Source organism: Pan paniscus, chromosome 3 (assembly GCF_029289425.2).
Source record: "Pan paniscus chromosome 3, NHGRI_mPanPan1-v2.0_pri, whole genome shotgun sequence".
In the NCBI taxonomy this organism is placed as follows: domain Eukaryota; kingdom Metazoa; phylum Chordata; class Mammalia; order Primates; family Hominidae; genus Pan; species Pan paniscus.
In genome coordinates, this window is record NC_073252.2 from 47,010,600 (window position 1) to 47,026,441 (window position 15,842).

At 39.5% G+C, this 15,842-nt stretch overlaps 1 protein-coding gene across 3 annotated transcripts in view; it reads right to left on the minus strand.

Moving 5' to 3' along the window:
* The window catches only part of COPS4 (COP9 signalosome subunit 4), a 42,071-nt gene that overhangs the window by 13,286 nt on the left and 12,943 nt on the right, over positions 1-15,842 (minus strand). For all 3 annotated transcript variants that reach the window (XM_003832250.5, XM_034958551.3, XM_003832251.4), the window contains exons 3-6: positions 13,257-13,408; positions 12,590-12,693; positions 5,476-5,629; positions 5,151-5,301 (exon numbers count right to left, since the gene is read on the minus strand). In XM_003832250.5, the coding sequence (XP_003832298.1) occupies positions 5,151-5,301; positions 5,476-5,629; positions 12,590-12,693; positions 13,257-13,408 (561 nt within the window). The remainder of the gene's footprint in view (positions 1-5,150; positions 5,302-5,475; positions 5,630-12,589; positions 12,694-13,256; positions 13,409-15,842) is intronic.

Here is a 15,842-nt window from a genome sequence, read left to right on the forward strand (position 1 = left end):
GACCATGAAAAGGACATTTGTGTACAGTATAAAAGTAAAAAAACAAGCAGGGAATCTACATGTTCAACCTCGGGTGGAAACATGTGTAAGGACATTCAAATGTTTGTCCACCCTGCACGTATCTGCAAATGACAGTGGAAGTGCTGCAAGTATTGACTTTGGGGATATGAATAAATTTTACCAAGGAGGATAATTCAGAAACATGGAATCCACAGATAAAGAAGAGCAACTATACAGTCATACATGAAGAATTTCGGGCCAAAATGTTACAAGTGGTTGGAAGAACAGGTGATTTCGATTTTCCTTTTCTTATTTGTACTTCTACAATAAACATTAATTATTTCGTTAATAAAAATTTATAAAAGATGAAAAAATATTTATCTGATAGGAGACTTAATATTCATAGTTTCAATTTATATTTTTAAGGAACTTTAGTGACAACTGATAACATTAAAAAAATCAAACTCATGAAAATGATCCTATCAACAACGGTTTTCTTTCTAAATGTGTTTCTAGCTCTTTATACCAAAAGAGCCTAAACACAATGACACCCAGAAGCAATGAGCATATCTACTGTCCATATCTTGGTAGCCCATTAAAAAGAACTAGGGATCCTTGAAAAATAGCTGATTTCAAGTCTGAGGCAGGCAAAATACAAGATAAATCCAAGTTCCTTTTTCTGCTAATTCGCAGGGAAGTATTCAAAGATTAATGGGGCCATGTCAAAAAGACGTAACTGGCCAGGCACAGTGGCTCACGCCTATAATCCCAGCACTTTGAGAGACCAAGATGGAGGGACTGCTTGAGCCCAGACTACTCTGGCCAACATATCAAGACCTCATCTCCATCTAAAAAAAAAAAAAAAGACATAATCTAGTCATGATTGGAACAATTTAAACATCAAAAAGAGTAACAATTGTAATTGATTGTCATACCCTGAATAAATAAAAAGCTGTGTCAAATATACAAGAATGTTCATAGCAGTTCTATTCCTAGCAGCCAATAAGAAATTAAGATAAATGAATTGTGGTATATTCATACAATGGAATACTAAATAACAAGGAAAATGAAGAATGTACAAATACACATAGCCATAATGATAAATTTCATAAATTTGAGCAAAAGAAGACAAGAATGAATACACTATATGATTTCATTTATAAAAAAATAAGAAGGCTAATATATACTAGTCATTATTCTTGTAGGGTTAGGAGTTGGGGCTAGTGACTGGAAGAAAGCACAAAGAAGGAGGGGTGTTGGCAATATTTTGTTTCTTGTTCTGGATGCTGGTTACATGGAGGTGTTCAGTTTGTGAAAATTCATCAAGCTGTATACTTTTCATGTGTACTTTTCCTGTGTACATATCATACCAACAGAAAATATGCAGAAAAAAAAAGTACAAAGTAAAAAGTTCAAAATAAAAGTACAAAAAAAGGAAAAAAAAGTTCATGCAGAAGAATAGAATGAGCAAATCACCATTTTGTAACATAGAATGTAATGAATGACCCAAGCAAGGATTATTATTATTTTTTTTTTTTTTTTTGAGACAAGAGTTTCGCTCCTGTTACCCAGGCTGGAGTGCAATGGCGCGATCTCGGCTCACTGCAACCTCTGCCTCCCGGGTTCAAATGATTCTCCTGGCTTAGCCTCCCAAGTAGCTGGGATTACAGGCATATGCCACCACGCCCGGCTAATTTTGTATTTTCAGTAGAAACGAGGTTTCTCCATGTTAGTCAGGCTGGTCTCAAACTCCCAACCTCAGTGATCCGCCCACCTCGGCCTCCCAAAAGTGTTGGGATTACAGGCGTGAGCCACCGCGCCTGGCCCCAAGCAAGGATTCTTAATGGCTGCTAACTTATTATGTTAAAGAAAGTAGAAAACAGAATTTTTCGTGTCATGGAATGCAAAAAACTTATTGATATGGTTTCAGATTCCACATTGCAACTAATCTGTAAGAAACTATACCATCTGTCGGCCGGACACGGTGGCTCATGCCTTTAATCCCAGCACTTTGGGAGGCCAAGGTGGGTAGATCACGAGGTCAGGAGATCGACACCATCCTGGCTAACGCGGTGAAACCCCGTCTCTACTAAAAAATACAAAAAATTAGCCTGGCGTCAGGAGAATGGCTGAACCTGGGAGGCGGAGCTTGCAGTGAGCCGAGATCGTGCCACTGCACTCCAGCCTGAGCGACAGAGGAAGATTCCGTCTCAAAAAAAAAAAAAAATTAGCTGCGCGTGGTGGCGGGCACCTGTAGTCCCAGCTACTCGGGAGGCTGAGGCAGGAGAATGGCGTGAACCCAGGAGGCGGAGCTTGCAGTGAGCCGAGATAGCGCCACTGCACTCCAGCCTGGGCGAAAGAGCGAGACTCCATCTCAAAAAAAAAAAAAAAAAGAACTATACCATCTGTCAAGTATACTATCAAAGAATATCCACAATTACCTGAAAATGCAATTAAAATGTGCTTGTCTTTTCCAGCTACACATCTGTGTGAGGCTGAATTTTCTTCATATACTTTAACTAAAACAACCTATTAAAACGGAGGGAATGCGGCAGTACCTATAAGAATGGAACTGTTTCGGCCGGGTGCGGTGGCTCACACCTGTAATCCCAGCACTTTGGGAGGCGGAGGAGGGCGGATCACAAGGTCAGGAAATCGAGACCATCCTGGCTAACATGGTGAAACCCCGTCTCTACTAAAAAATACAAAAAATTAGCCAGGTGTGGTGGCGGGCGCCTGCAGTCCCAGCTACTCGGGAGGCTGAGGCAGGAGAATGGCATGAACCTGCGAGGCTGAGCTTGCAGTGAGCCGAGATGGCGCCACTGCACTCCAGCCTGGGCAACAGAGTGAGACTCCGTTTCAAAAAAAAAAAAAAAAAAAGAAGAAGAATTGAGCTGTTTCCTATTAAGCTAGACATTGAAAAAAATTTTTAAATGTAAAACAATTCCATTCCCAGTAACATTTTTTGCTTTGGAAAAATATAATTGTTTTTCATAAAAGTATGTCATTTATGTTTATATGTAATGGGTCTATTATTGTTACTTTAAAATAAATTAATAAATTGTCTTAAATTACTCATTTAATTTCTAATAATCAGTAGATAGAATCTACATAAACAGGAGCTTTCCGGTTCTCAGTACTTTTTCAGAGTGTAAAGGGGTCCTGACACCAAGAAATTTGAGAACCTAAAGTACTGAAAGAAAACATGGGGGGATTTAAAACTACATATAATTTCAGAGTAGGGAAGACTTTTCTAAGCAAGTCAACAAAACCTTGAAGCCATTAAAGAAAGATTAATAAATGTAATTAAGTAAACACTAAAAGGTTCTGCATGGCAAAAATGTCATAAACAAAACCAAAAAGATGACAAGTTAGGAAAAATTTTAATTTTCCTTTATATCGAAAGAGCTTCCACAAGCCACCAAGAAAGGACAAACAACTCAAAAAATGGCCAGTCAACATAAATGTATAATTCACTCAATAAAGAAATACAGATTTTTCAACAATTTTTTTAAACATACGAAAAATGCTCAAGAGCATTCATAAATACAAATTAAAACTAAAGTGAGATACTGTTTTTCATCTACCAGATCAGAAAAGATAAAAGAATGTGATAATACCTGTGTAAGAAATCAGGTGCTCATGAATGTTTTTGTTTGGAGTGTAATAGTATAGGGCAATGTGGAACGTCTATCAAAAATTCAAAAGTATGTACCTTTGGATCCAGAAAGTTAACCTATACATATGCTCATACATGTGCATAATCACTATAGTGTTGTGACTGACTAAATGAATTATGATAAAGCCAGACAATAGAAAACCAAAAAGAATGAGTTATATGTACTGACATGTAAAGATCACTATGATGTATACAGTTACAATAAAAAGGCAAGTTGCAAAAGTGTGTATATGCTACCATTTGTATTGAAAGATAGGTAAGAAACCAGTAAAAGTTCTTTAGAAAAAGAAGCAGTACCATGTTCATGTACTGCCTTTTCAGTAACAAAAAATAAAATAAATAAGAACTAGTCTATAAAGAATAAAATGGGATGGGCATGGTGGCTCACACCTGTAATCTCAGCACTTTGGGAGGCCAAGGCAGGTGGATCACTTGAGCCCAGGAGCTCAAGACCAGACTGGGCAATATGGAGAAACCCCATCTCTAGAAAAATACAAAAAAATTAGCCAGGCATGGTGGTGTGCACCTGTAGTCCCAGCTACTTGGGAGGTTGAAGTGGGAGGATCACTTGAGCCCAGGAGATTGAGGCTGTAGTAAGCAGTGACTGCACCACTGCACTCCAGCCTGGGTGATAGAGCAATTTAAGAAAAGCTATGGTTTAGAATTAGCATTTCCTCTTAATACCCATTCTACTTCATAAGTGATTTACATGCTAAAATTCAGTAAAAAGAACAAACAATATTTGTTACACGTATTGAAGAAAAGGATAAATGCCAGGGCTAAAACTAAGGCTTGAAGGTTAAAAAAAAAAAAACCCAAAAGCAGTGCATTAATTATCATTTCATCAATCTATAGATTTTAATTTTTGTTTCACTCTGCATAATTCTCACTTAAGTTGATATCCACTTCTTTAGTGAAATTTTAGAACTTTACATTATCTATTTTAACTATTCTTTTTTTTTGTTTTTGAGACAGAGTCTCGCTCTGTCGCCCTGGCTGGAGTGCAGTGGCCCGATCTCGGCTCACTACAAGCTCCACCTCCTGGATTCACGCCATTCTCCTGCCTCAGCCTCCCCCACAGCTGGGACTACAGGCACCTGCCACCACACCCGGCTAATTTTTTGTATTTTTAGTAGAGATGGGGTTTCCCCATGTTAGCCAGGATGGTCTCGATCTCCTGACCTCGTGATCCACCCGCCTCGGCCTCCCAAAGTGCTGGGATTACAAGCGTGAGCCACTGCGCCCGGCCCTCTTTTAACTATTCTTAACACATATGCATAATAGGCTGATATAAGCATATTAAATTATTTAACAAATCATTTTATTTCTGTTTTTAAACACTTAAACTACATTTACCTTTTTTGACATCCTTTTGAAGAATAGTTCCTTGCTAAATTTTCCAACAGTAACCAACCTAAAGTTATTAAGTAAAGATAACTGTTCATTTAAGTATAAATTATTACGTGTTTACCTGCTGATGCTAAGATCGTACAGTGCAAAGCATGTTTTAAGGCCTCTAGTCTTTCACTTTCGTGGACTATTGTCTTGTAAGACAGCTCATTGTACCTTTGTGCAGCTTCAATGAATTTTCTTCTATAATCAAGAACACGTGCATAGCATACCTAACAGAGGGAAAATGTTTCAATTAGGGGACAAATTAAAAAGCAAGAGTTAAAAAAAAAACAAAACAGAGAAACAATTTCTAATATTTAAGAGCATCTATCAGATGTCCTGGAACATCTTAGTATGTTATAATTCTCCAATACATAATTAATTCCAAATCAACTATCTGTTACCTTATAATGTATCTGTAATTGTTCATTGGTTGATTCATTCTGAAGCAACGATGCTCGATTTATGTAAGCCTCTGCCTGGACTGGATCATCATCCTCCAGATATAGCCTAGCAATCTTCAAGTAAGTCTCCAGTTTATAATCTACATTGTACTGTCTAGGATGTAACAGAAAAACACATAATGACTCAACATTTTGTCAAGAAAATTTTAGGAATAATAGAAGATATGTTGTTTTTTCCTGATATATATTCTGGTACCGTAAGGGAATCAAACTTTTTTTTTTTTTTTTTGAGACGGAGTCTTGCTGTGTTGCCCAGGCTGGAGTGCAGTGGTGTAATATTGGCTCACTGCAAACTCCCCCTCCCGGGTTCAGGCCATTCTCCTGCCTCAGCCTCCCAAGTAGCTGGGATTACAGGCGCCAGCCACCACGCCCAGCTAATTTTTTGTATTTTTTAGTAGAGACGGGGTTTCATCGTGTTAGCCAGGATGGTTTCGATCTCCTGACCTCGTGATCCACCCGCCTCGGCCTCCCAAAGTGCTGGGATTACAGGCGTGAGCCACCGCGCCCAGCCGGGAATCAAACTTTTTACTGCATTACACAAAAACTAAAAAGTTTTATTGAATTTTTATTATCATTAATCACATTATATCTTAGCTGCTTTTAATCCTCAGATAATCTCACAAGCTAAAGATCTTAAAAGAACAACTGCCCAGTTTAGGGGTATATCATATATGACTAGTGGGACAACCTTCCTAGAAAATAACTGGGAAATATGCTCTCCAACCATCCTTTGAATCCTTTAAAATGCATATCCCCTTAACCCACTATACATTTACCTTTAGAAAATAAATCCTAAGGCCGGGCGTGGTGGCTTATGCCTGTATTTCCAGCAATTTGGGGTGCCTAGGCGGGTGGATCACCTGAGGTCAGGAGTTCGAGACCACCCTGACCAACATGGTAAAACCCTGTCTCTACTAAAAATACAAAAAATTAGCCGGGCGTGGTTGGCACCACACTTGTAATCCCAGCTACTCGGGAGGCTGAGACAGAAGAATCGCTTGAACCCAGGAGGCACAGGTTGCAGTGAGTCAAGATCGTGACATTGCACTCCAGCCTGGGTGACAGAGTGAGACTTCGTCTCAAAAAAAAAAAAAAGAAAAGAAAAAGAAAAAAAAGAAAAGAAATCCTAAAAAGATAGCCAGGTATGTGCACACATATGCATCTAAAAGGATATTCATTTGTAAAATTATTTATTTATAAATATCTATGCTAGGAAAAAAATTGGAAATCACCTATTATGATATTATTGGTGATCAAGTTGTGGTGCATAAAGATGGTAGAATACAAGGCTGGGTGCGGTGGCTCACACCTGTAATCCCAGCACTTTGGGAGCCCGAGGCGGGCAGATCACGAGGTCAGGAGTTCAAGGCCAGCCTGACCAACATGGTGAAACCCTGTCTCTACTAAAATAAAAAAATTAGCCGGGCATAGTGGCACACGCCTGCAGTCCCAGCTACTAGGGAGGCTGAGGCAGGAGAATAGCTTGAACCCGGGAGGTGGAGGTTGCAGTAAGCCGAGATCATGCCACTGCACTCCAGCCTGGGCAACAGAGTGAGACTCCATCTCAAAAAAAAAAAAAAAAGGTAGAATACTGTATAATTATAATCTAGTCACCACGTATTTTTCCTAAATGAAAAAACTGGATAAAACAGTATGTAAAACACTATTAAAATATATTTCTATACACATATATCAAAATACTAATAGCAATTATCTGTGGGTAGTCAGATTATAGGTGGTTTTCATTTTGTTCTTCATCTCAGCGGTCACATTTTATGCCAGGAATGCATAACTAAAGACCTCACATAACTCAAAACTCACATGAAACAAGATTAATCCTAACAGAAAAATTAATCCTATTTACCTGCAAAAGTGGTGCCACCATGTGGCAAGAACACAGAGTTTATAATTCACTTGGCCCCAGCTTTGAAAATAATTCTATACTTTATTGATTTGGGGGCAAAGGAGAATGGGAGGAGAAATTTATGCAAATTTATTTTTTGCATATATTAATATTCTGTACTTTTTTCCATTCACAATTCAAATTTACATTGCTTGCTATGCATAGCACTATACTGTTGAATTTTCCAATTTTTTGCCAAGTGTAACTATTATATCAATTACTTTCATAATCAGAATGAATCATTTTTTGAAAGAAAAAGTTCCCATTTATCCAAAGTCTACATTTAGTCACTTTAACTCGTTTAGAAAACCAATGACATTTTTATCTCTTTGGTTTCCTCACAGATGAGGATAACACTATAGTACTATAAAATGATAATTATGACCACTGCAAAAAACAGTATCTAATTTTATATTTGTTTCAGCTACCACTGAAAATAAATCAATTGCCCTGTGCTAGGGAAAAAATGCTAGGTAAAGAATAAGACCAAAGCAATCAAGAAAGCCCAGCTTTTTCAAACTACCAAATTATCAAGGGACCTTGAAATGCAAAATTCAACATCTACATATGAAGGCTTTTTTACAAACTGGCCGCTTTTTCAAGGAGCATCATTGCCAAGTAATTTCATAAATAATGCACAAAAAAGGCAAGATGTCTGAAGCAGTGTCTGCCTCACTATTGCAAATATTAATGAAGAACAAAAAAAGAATCCCTCGTTCACCTGGCAAACGAGTAGAAAAGCAGATGAAGTTATTTTTTGTTTTGTTTTGTTTTGTTTTTGAGATGGAGTCTCGCTCTGTCGCCCTGGCTGGAGTGCAGTGGCGTGATCTTGGCTCACTGCAAGCTCCGCCTCCCAGGTTCACACCATTCTCCTGCCTCAGCCTCCCAAGTAGCTGGGACTACAGGCGCCTGCCACCACACCTGGCTAATTTTTTATATTTTTAGTAGAGACGTGGTTTCACCATGTTAGCCAGGATGGTCTCGATCTCCTGACCTTGTGATCCGCCCGCCTCGGCCTCCCAAAGTGCTGGGATTACAGGTGTGAGCCACCGCGCCTGGCCAAAGATATTTTTAAGTCCTTCACAGTTGGTACCGTTTTATACTTGCCAACTGGAAGAGGAAGTGTTTTCAATACAATAACCAATAGTCTCATACCTTTCATCCTTCTTGTGCAATATACTTAGGAGAAATGTTTCATAAAGAACTACAAATTTTAAAAAACATATACATCAAGAGGTAAGACTGGTTGAGTAAGAGTTATAAACCATCTTTTTTTTTTTTTTTTTTTTTTTTGAGACAGAGTCTTACTCTGTCACCCAGGCTGGAGTGCAGTGGTGCAATCTCGGCTCACTGCAACCTCCACATCCCGGGTTCAAATGATTCTTGTGCTTCAGCCTCCCCAGTAGCTGGGATTACAGGCACATGAGACCACACCGGCTAATTTTTGTATTTTTAGTAGAAACGAGGTTTCACCATGTTGGCCAGGCTGATCTCAAGCTCCCGACCTCCGGTGATCTGCCCACCTCAGCCTCCCAATGTGCTGGGATTACAGGCGTGAGCTACCACGCCCTGCCATCTTAATTTTTTTAAATTGTTTTTCTACCTCATTTTCTCTAGTATCTCAAACCCAACAATCCTTGAACCCACTGTGCCCTCCAAACCACTTATCCCTTACATGTCACTGCCTTTCTCCATAAAGGCCTCACTTCCCTCTTTACCTAGCCTAACTCCTATGGTCACTCATTGTAATAACTTATCATCATTGAACCGCATAGGTACTCATCTCCCTTGTCCCTCTCTTGCTGTCATACTTGTTAGGCAAAAATCGCAACTGTGGTTAAACCTAATTGTTTGCTCACTCCTTTCCTGCACTCATGTAGCTGAAATGTGATGGGAAAAATCACCAAATCAAATTTTTTTAGAGATGGGGTCTTAGTGTGTTGCCCAGTCTGGGCTCAAATTTCTGGGCTCACAGGATCCTCCCACCTCTGCCGGGACTGAGGCCTGTAGCCAGGACTATAAGCATGAAGCCACTGTGCCCAGTATGACTGATCTAATTTTAATCATTATGATCTTCAACAAGTCCTTAATGCTGCCAAGTTTACATGCTGAGTCCATTCATTGTCCCACTCTCCTAAGGGGATTACTTCTCACATTATTGTCTCTCCTCAACCTCACACTCCAACCCCATCCACCCTTCCAGCTGATGTCTCTGATTTCAACCTCCTTAAGAATATTGAAGCAAGGCTGGGCATGGTGGCTCACACCTGTAATCCCAGCATTTTGGGAGGCCAAGGCAGGTGGATTGCTTGAGCCCTGGAGTTTGAGACCAGCCTGGGCAACACGGTGAAACCCCGTTTCTACTAAAAATACAAAAATTAGCCAGGCGTAGTGGTGTGCACCTGTAGTCCCAACTACTTGGGAGGCTAGGAGATGGACGTTGAAGTGAGCTGAGATCACACCACTGCACTACAGCTTGGTTGACAGAGCCAGACCCTCTCTCAAAACCAAAAAGCCAACAAAAAAAGAACACTGGAGCAATGCAATGAAAGAGTACTTAACACAAATTCCACCACTATATCACTAATATGTCTACAGACATTTTTATTGTCACAACTAGGAACAGCAGTACTACTGGCATCCAGCAATCAGAGGAGTGGTGCTAAAACCTCCTGCAATACACAGGACAGCCCCCACAACAAAGTGTCTAGCCGAAAACGCCAGTAGTGCTGAGGCTGAGAAACTCTGACACGGATGAACTAACCATATTCCTATCTAAAGCCTATCCCTCTGCTAGATTCCTTCCTCTCTTGTCTACTCCTGCAAGAATCCTCTCCCCAATTCCCCTATATCAAATTTTTGCTTTCTACTGGATCATAAAAGAAAAAGTAATCCCTTAGCCTAACGTCTGCTGTCATCTTCTACCCTGTTTTTCTTGCTACCTTTTTTGAAAACTCCCCCACAGGGTAGCCCATACTCACTATCTCCAAATCTTCTCTTCCCATTCTCTCTTAAACCATGCAATCAGGCTTTCACTATCATTTCACAGAACTCAGCTGGTTAAGGTTATCAGTGGCCTCTACACTACTAATGCCAACAGTTAACCTGTACTCCTTATCTTACTTGACCTATCAATGCCATAGCTCACCACCTGGCCCTTGATACATTTTCCTCATTTGGCTTCTAGGACACCACCCTCCACATTATTCTGATTTCCTTCTTACCTCAATGGATAATCCTTCTCATTTGCTACATCTTCCCCTGGTCCCAACCTCTTAACATTGAAGTGCTCCAGACCTCACTATACTCAGTCCTTTTGCCTATCTACATTCTCTCCTTTGGGCATCTCATCCAATCTAATGGCTTTAAATTTCATCTATATGTCAATAACTCCCAAATATGTATATCTAGTCCAGATATCTCTTCTAATCTCCAGACTAATATATTCAACTCCTCACTACATATTTCTACTTGGATATCATATGTCCAAAATGAAACTCTTGATATTCCCTACAAACCTATTCTTCCCCACTCCAACTTTCCAATTGCTCAGGCCAAAAATCAGGGCTTATCTTGACTCTTTTTTGCACACTCTACATACAAGCCATCAGGAAATCCTTACTCTACCTTAAAAAACATATCTAGAATTCAATACTTCTCACAACATCCACCTTATCTGTGGTACCGTATAAGCCTTTTTTAAAAAAGACAGGGTCTTGCTTTGTGCCCTAGGTGGGAGTACAGCAGTGCAATCATGGCCCACTGCAGCCTCAAACTACTGGGTTCACACAATCCTCTCGCCTCAGCTTCCCAAGTACCTGGGAGTATAGATGCATATCCATACTATATCACCAGGCCCAGCTAATTTAAAACAAAAAAAAATTTTTTTGTAGGGATGGGGGGTGGTCTCACTATGTTGTCCAAGTTGGTCTCAAACTCCTGGGCTCAAGCAATCCTCCCGCCTCAGCCTCCCAAGTAGCTAGGACTACAGGCATGTGCCACCATGCCCAGCATTTTTTTTTTTTTTTTTTTGGTGGAGATGGGGTCTAGCTATGCTGCCCAAGCGGTTCTCCAACTCCTGGGCTCAAGCAATCTTCTCCCACCTCAGCCTCCCAAAGTGCTTGGACCATAGGCGTGAGCCACTGTACCTGGTCTCATAAGCCTCTTAACCAATATCCCTACTTCTATCACTGCTTGCCTACAGTTTATTCTCAACCCAGTAGTGAGAGTAATTATTTAAAACAGAAGTCAGATCATTTCACTGTTTGTTCACAATTCTCCAATGGCTCCCCCTCATTTCACTTAGTGAAAAGCCAAATTCCTTACAATGGCTTATAAAACTCCACATAACCTGGTCCCCAGTACTCTCTACTCTCATCCCTGATCTCTTGCCCCTTTGCTCACTCTACTCTATCCACACTGGCCTCCTTGCTCTTATTAAGAAAACACTTCAAGCTTGCTCCCATCTTAGGGCCTTTGCACTAGCCATCTCCTCTAAGAGTATCTAGTGATGATATTCGGCCAGGTGCAGTGGCTAACAGACCTGTAATCCCAGCACTTAGAGAGGCTGAAGTAGGTGGATCACTTGAGGTCAGGAGTTTGAGACCAACCTGGCTAACATGGTGAAACCTAGTAAACATGGTGAAAAGCTAGTAAAAATACAAAAATAGTCAGGTGTGGTGGTGCATGCCTGTAGTCCCAGCTACTTGGGAGGCTGAGGCAGGAGAATTGCTTGAACCCAGGAGGCAGAGGTTGCAGTGAGCCGAGATCATGCCACTGCACTCCAGCCTGGGCAACAGAGCAAGACTCCGTCTCAAAAAACAACAACAACAACAACAACAACAACAAAAGAGTATCTGGTGATATTCTTTCCTCAGATCACTCATAGCTACTCCCTTATCTCCTTCAAGTCTTTGATAAAGTGACATCAGGGCCACCCTACTACCCCAATCACCCTATTTAAATATACATACAACCTGTCCCCGCTTTGCCCCATTACTTTTCTCCACAGCACTTATCAACTTCTAACATACTACACAATTTTGTAATTATTTAATTATCTGTTTCCTGTACTAGAATGTAAGAAAAAATATAAGTGAGCAATTATATACATCCTATATATAGTCATCCAATATCCACTATTTACTATACTTTTGTCCTGTTTCCAAAGGAATTCCCACCAACACTTGGGCTGCATTTCTCCAATCTTCTTCTTTCTCATATATAGATGCAAGATGCTGTCTTATGGAAGCAACCTGGAATAATAGGTATACATGTCAAATTATTTCAACTGACATTAGTAACTAATTAAAATAAATAGGAAAGTTATTCTAAAGTGGCAATTCAACATACTAAGCTGCCACGTAAACAGTAAAAGTTTATCAAGACCACCCAAGTTTTCCTACGAATTTTGCATTTACAGAATATCAAACTAGTGAATGGAAGCAACACATTTCTGCAATGTGGATTATGGCAAAATACTGTAGTTTAAACGTTAAATTTAGCTTGTATGTTCCTGCATACACGATGCTGGAGTTTTCCTGTGTTTTCAGCTGAAATACCAATTTTACTGATTTTTAAAAATTGTCTAGAGAGCAATATTTGGTTTACAAAATCAAATTTTATTTTATAAGCAAATGCCAGTTGGAGTTGTAACAACCTAATATTTACTTGATTTTGCATCATAAAATGTCATTTGGCACACTGTTTTGTCAAAAATGAAATTGGATGATTATCTCCTTTAAGAATTTACTAATATCAGATTCTCAAAATAACTGCTGCTATCTCAAGTTAAAAAACCACTTCTCTAGATTTTTACCTGCTCCTCAAATGAAATGACTCTAGGCTGGATCTTTTCCAAGGTGAAGTGATAGATTTCTTTGGCTGTGCTATCAGGCAAGTTAGGAAGATGTGTGCAAAAATCAGTCAGCAACTGCCGCGAGATCACGAGACTGACATTCTCATTTACCACTTGTTTAAAAAAAAAAAAAAGATGAGAAAACATGAGCTGATGAATTGTCATTAAACAATCAACCTTTACTTAAAATTAATACTAACAACAATCTATATTAGTACAGCCTTCAATGCATTATTCAAGGATTTCCATACCCCTATCATTTTATATTACATCATCAGTTTTCCTTATGCTGAAATACTTGATTACACAATGACCACACAAAAACAGTAAAAATAGGCCAGTGCGGTGGCTCACGCCTGTAATCTCAGCACTTTGGGAGGCCGAGGCAGGCGGATTACGACGTCAGGAGTTTGAGACCAGCCTGACCAACGTGGTGAAACGCTGTCTCTACTAAAAATACAAAAAAAAAATTAGTCAGGCATGGTGGCGGGCGCCTGTAGTCCCAGCTACTCAGGAGGCTAAGGCAAGAGAATCGCTTGAACCTGGGAGGCTGGGGTTGCAGTGAGCCGAGATCACAGCACCGTACTCCAGCCCGGGCAACAGAGCTAGACTCTGTCTCAAAATTAATTAATTCATTAATTAATTAAAAAATTTTAAAAAACAGTAAAAATAACACAACTTTTCTAAGAAACAGAAATAATTGAAAAAAAGTTTTAAAAGTTGATAATTTTATCTCATTTTTCTACAAAGTGAAGGCACAAAAACACCTATATTTTTATTTATGTGCTTATATCCTACCTTGTTCCAAAAAGGAGTTAAAAAAGAAAACAGTAAAATAATTTTCATGAAATTTAAATAAAGCAAGTGCTGCCAGTACAGTTATTGCCACTTATACTTTCCCAATAAAAACAATAAATAAGAACTTCAGTGAGCACTAGATGTATTGACATTATTTATAAACATTTACAAGATATTACTTTATGTGATTAAGCTCTGGAGCCACACTGCTTCTACCACTACTGATTATATGACTTCAGACAAGAAACTTAACTTCTCTATGCTTCTCTGTGCTTCTGTTTCCTTATGTGTAACATCTATTTCGTAAGGTTGTTATGAAGCTTAAATGCAATAATATACACAAAGCACTTTAAACAATACCTGGTACATAGCACTCAACAAATGTTACTATTATAACTATCATTTTAAATGCATCATTCTTGTAAACTATTGCTTAGATAAATTATTCAAGTCTTTTTTATTATTATTATTATTTTTTTTTTTTTTTTTTGAGACTGAGTCTCGCTCTGTCGCCCAGGCTGGAGTGCAGTGGCGCGACCTCGGCTCACTGCAAGCTCCACCCCCAGGGTTCATGCCATTCTCCTGCCTCAGCCTCCTGAGTAGCTGGGACTACAGGCACCCGCCACCATGCCCGGCTAATTTTTTTGTATTTTTAGTAGAGACAGGGTTTCACCGTGTTAGCCAAAATGGTCTTGATCTCCTGACCTCGTGATCCGCCCATCTCGGCCTCCCAAAGTGTTGGGACTACAGGCGTAAGCCACGGCCCCGGCCAATTATTCAAGTCTTAAAGCAGCAGTTAATATGAAAATAAGTGATTCAAAAACTGTTCAGTTGATGTAAATGATTTTAACAGTAGACTGCTTTTCCTGGTGGTTTACTGGATTCAAAGCTTATACAAAGATCAAAAAATATATATATATGTTTTTTAATTGTTTTTTTGAGACAGCCTTACTGCTGCCCAGGCTGGAGCACAGTGATGCAACCTCAGCTCACTTCAGTCTCAACCACCGGGGCTCAAGCAGTCTTCCCACCTCAGCGTCCCAAGTAGCTGGGACTACAGGCATGCATCACCACGCCAGGCTAATTTTCGTATTTTTTTGTAGAGACGAGATTTCTCCACATTGCCCAGGCTGGTTTTGAACTCCTGAGCTCAAGTGATCCCTTGGCTGGGTGCCATGACTCATACCTGTAATGGCAAAGTGTTGGGATTACAGGCATGAGCCACCGTGCCCAGCCAAGATCAAAGTTATAAAAAGCATTATTCTTCTGCTACTACAGTGCAAAGTTCTTGATAAACCACTCCTAACAGTTTTTTGGAAACCATTGCTAGTTTATCTCACACCAGAGGCCATGATTTTTTAAGGCAGTAACCTTTTAAGTTTTAAGGCAGTAACTTTTTAAGGCAGTATTTTTTTAAGGCAGTTGTAATTAATTAATCACATATTAATTGGAATTCATTATTGGGTAATACTGGATGTGACTGAGAAAACAGTTTCATTACAAGTGTCATTAGGCATTTAAGTTACCATACAAGCTGGTATTACTCAGGGAAATATAAGCAAGTAAGAGCAGTGTATCAGAAAACCTAGTTTCTGATCTGGGCTCTGCCAGCTAAATGTCCTTGAAAAAAAGTTACTCAATCCTGAGACTTGTCTTACAATATATTACACAGGGATACCTGTACCTATACGTTCTAGTCACAGGTTATTAAAAGGAGCCTATGTGACAGGTAATGTGTGTGAAAACACA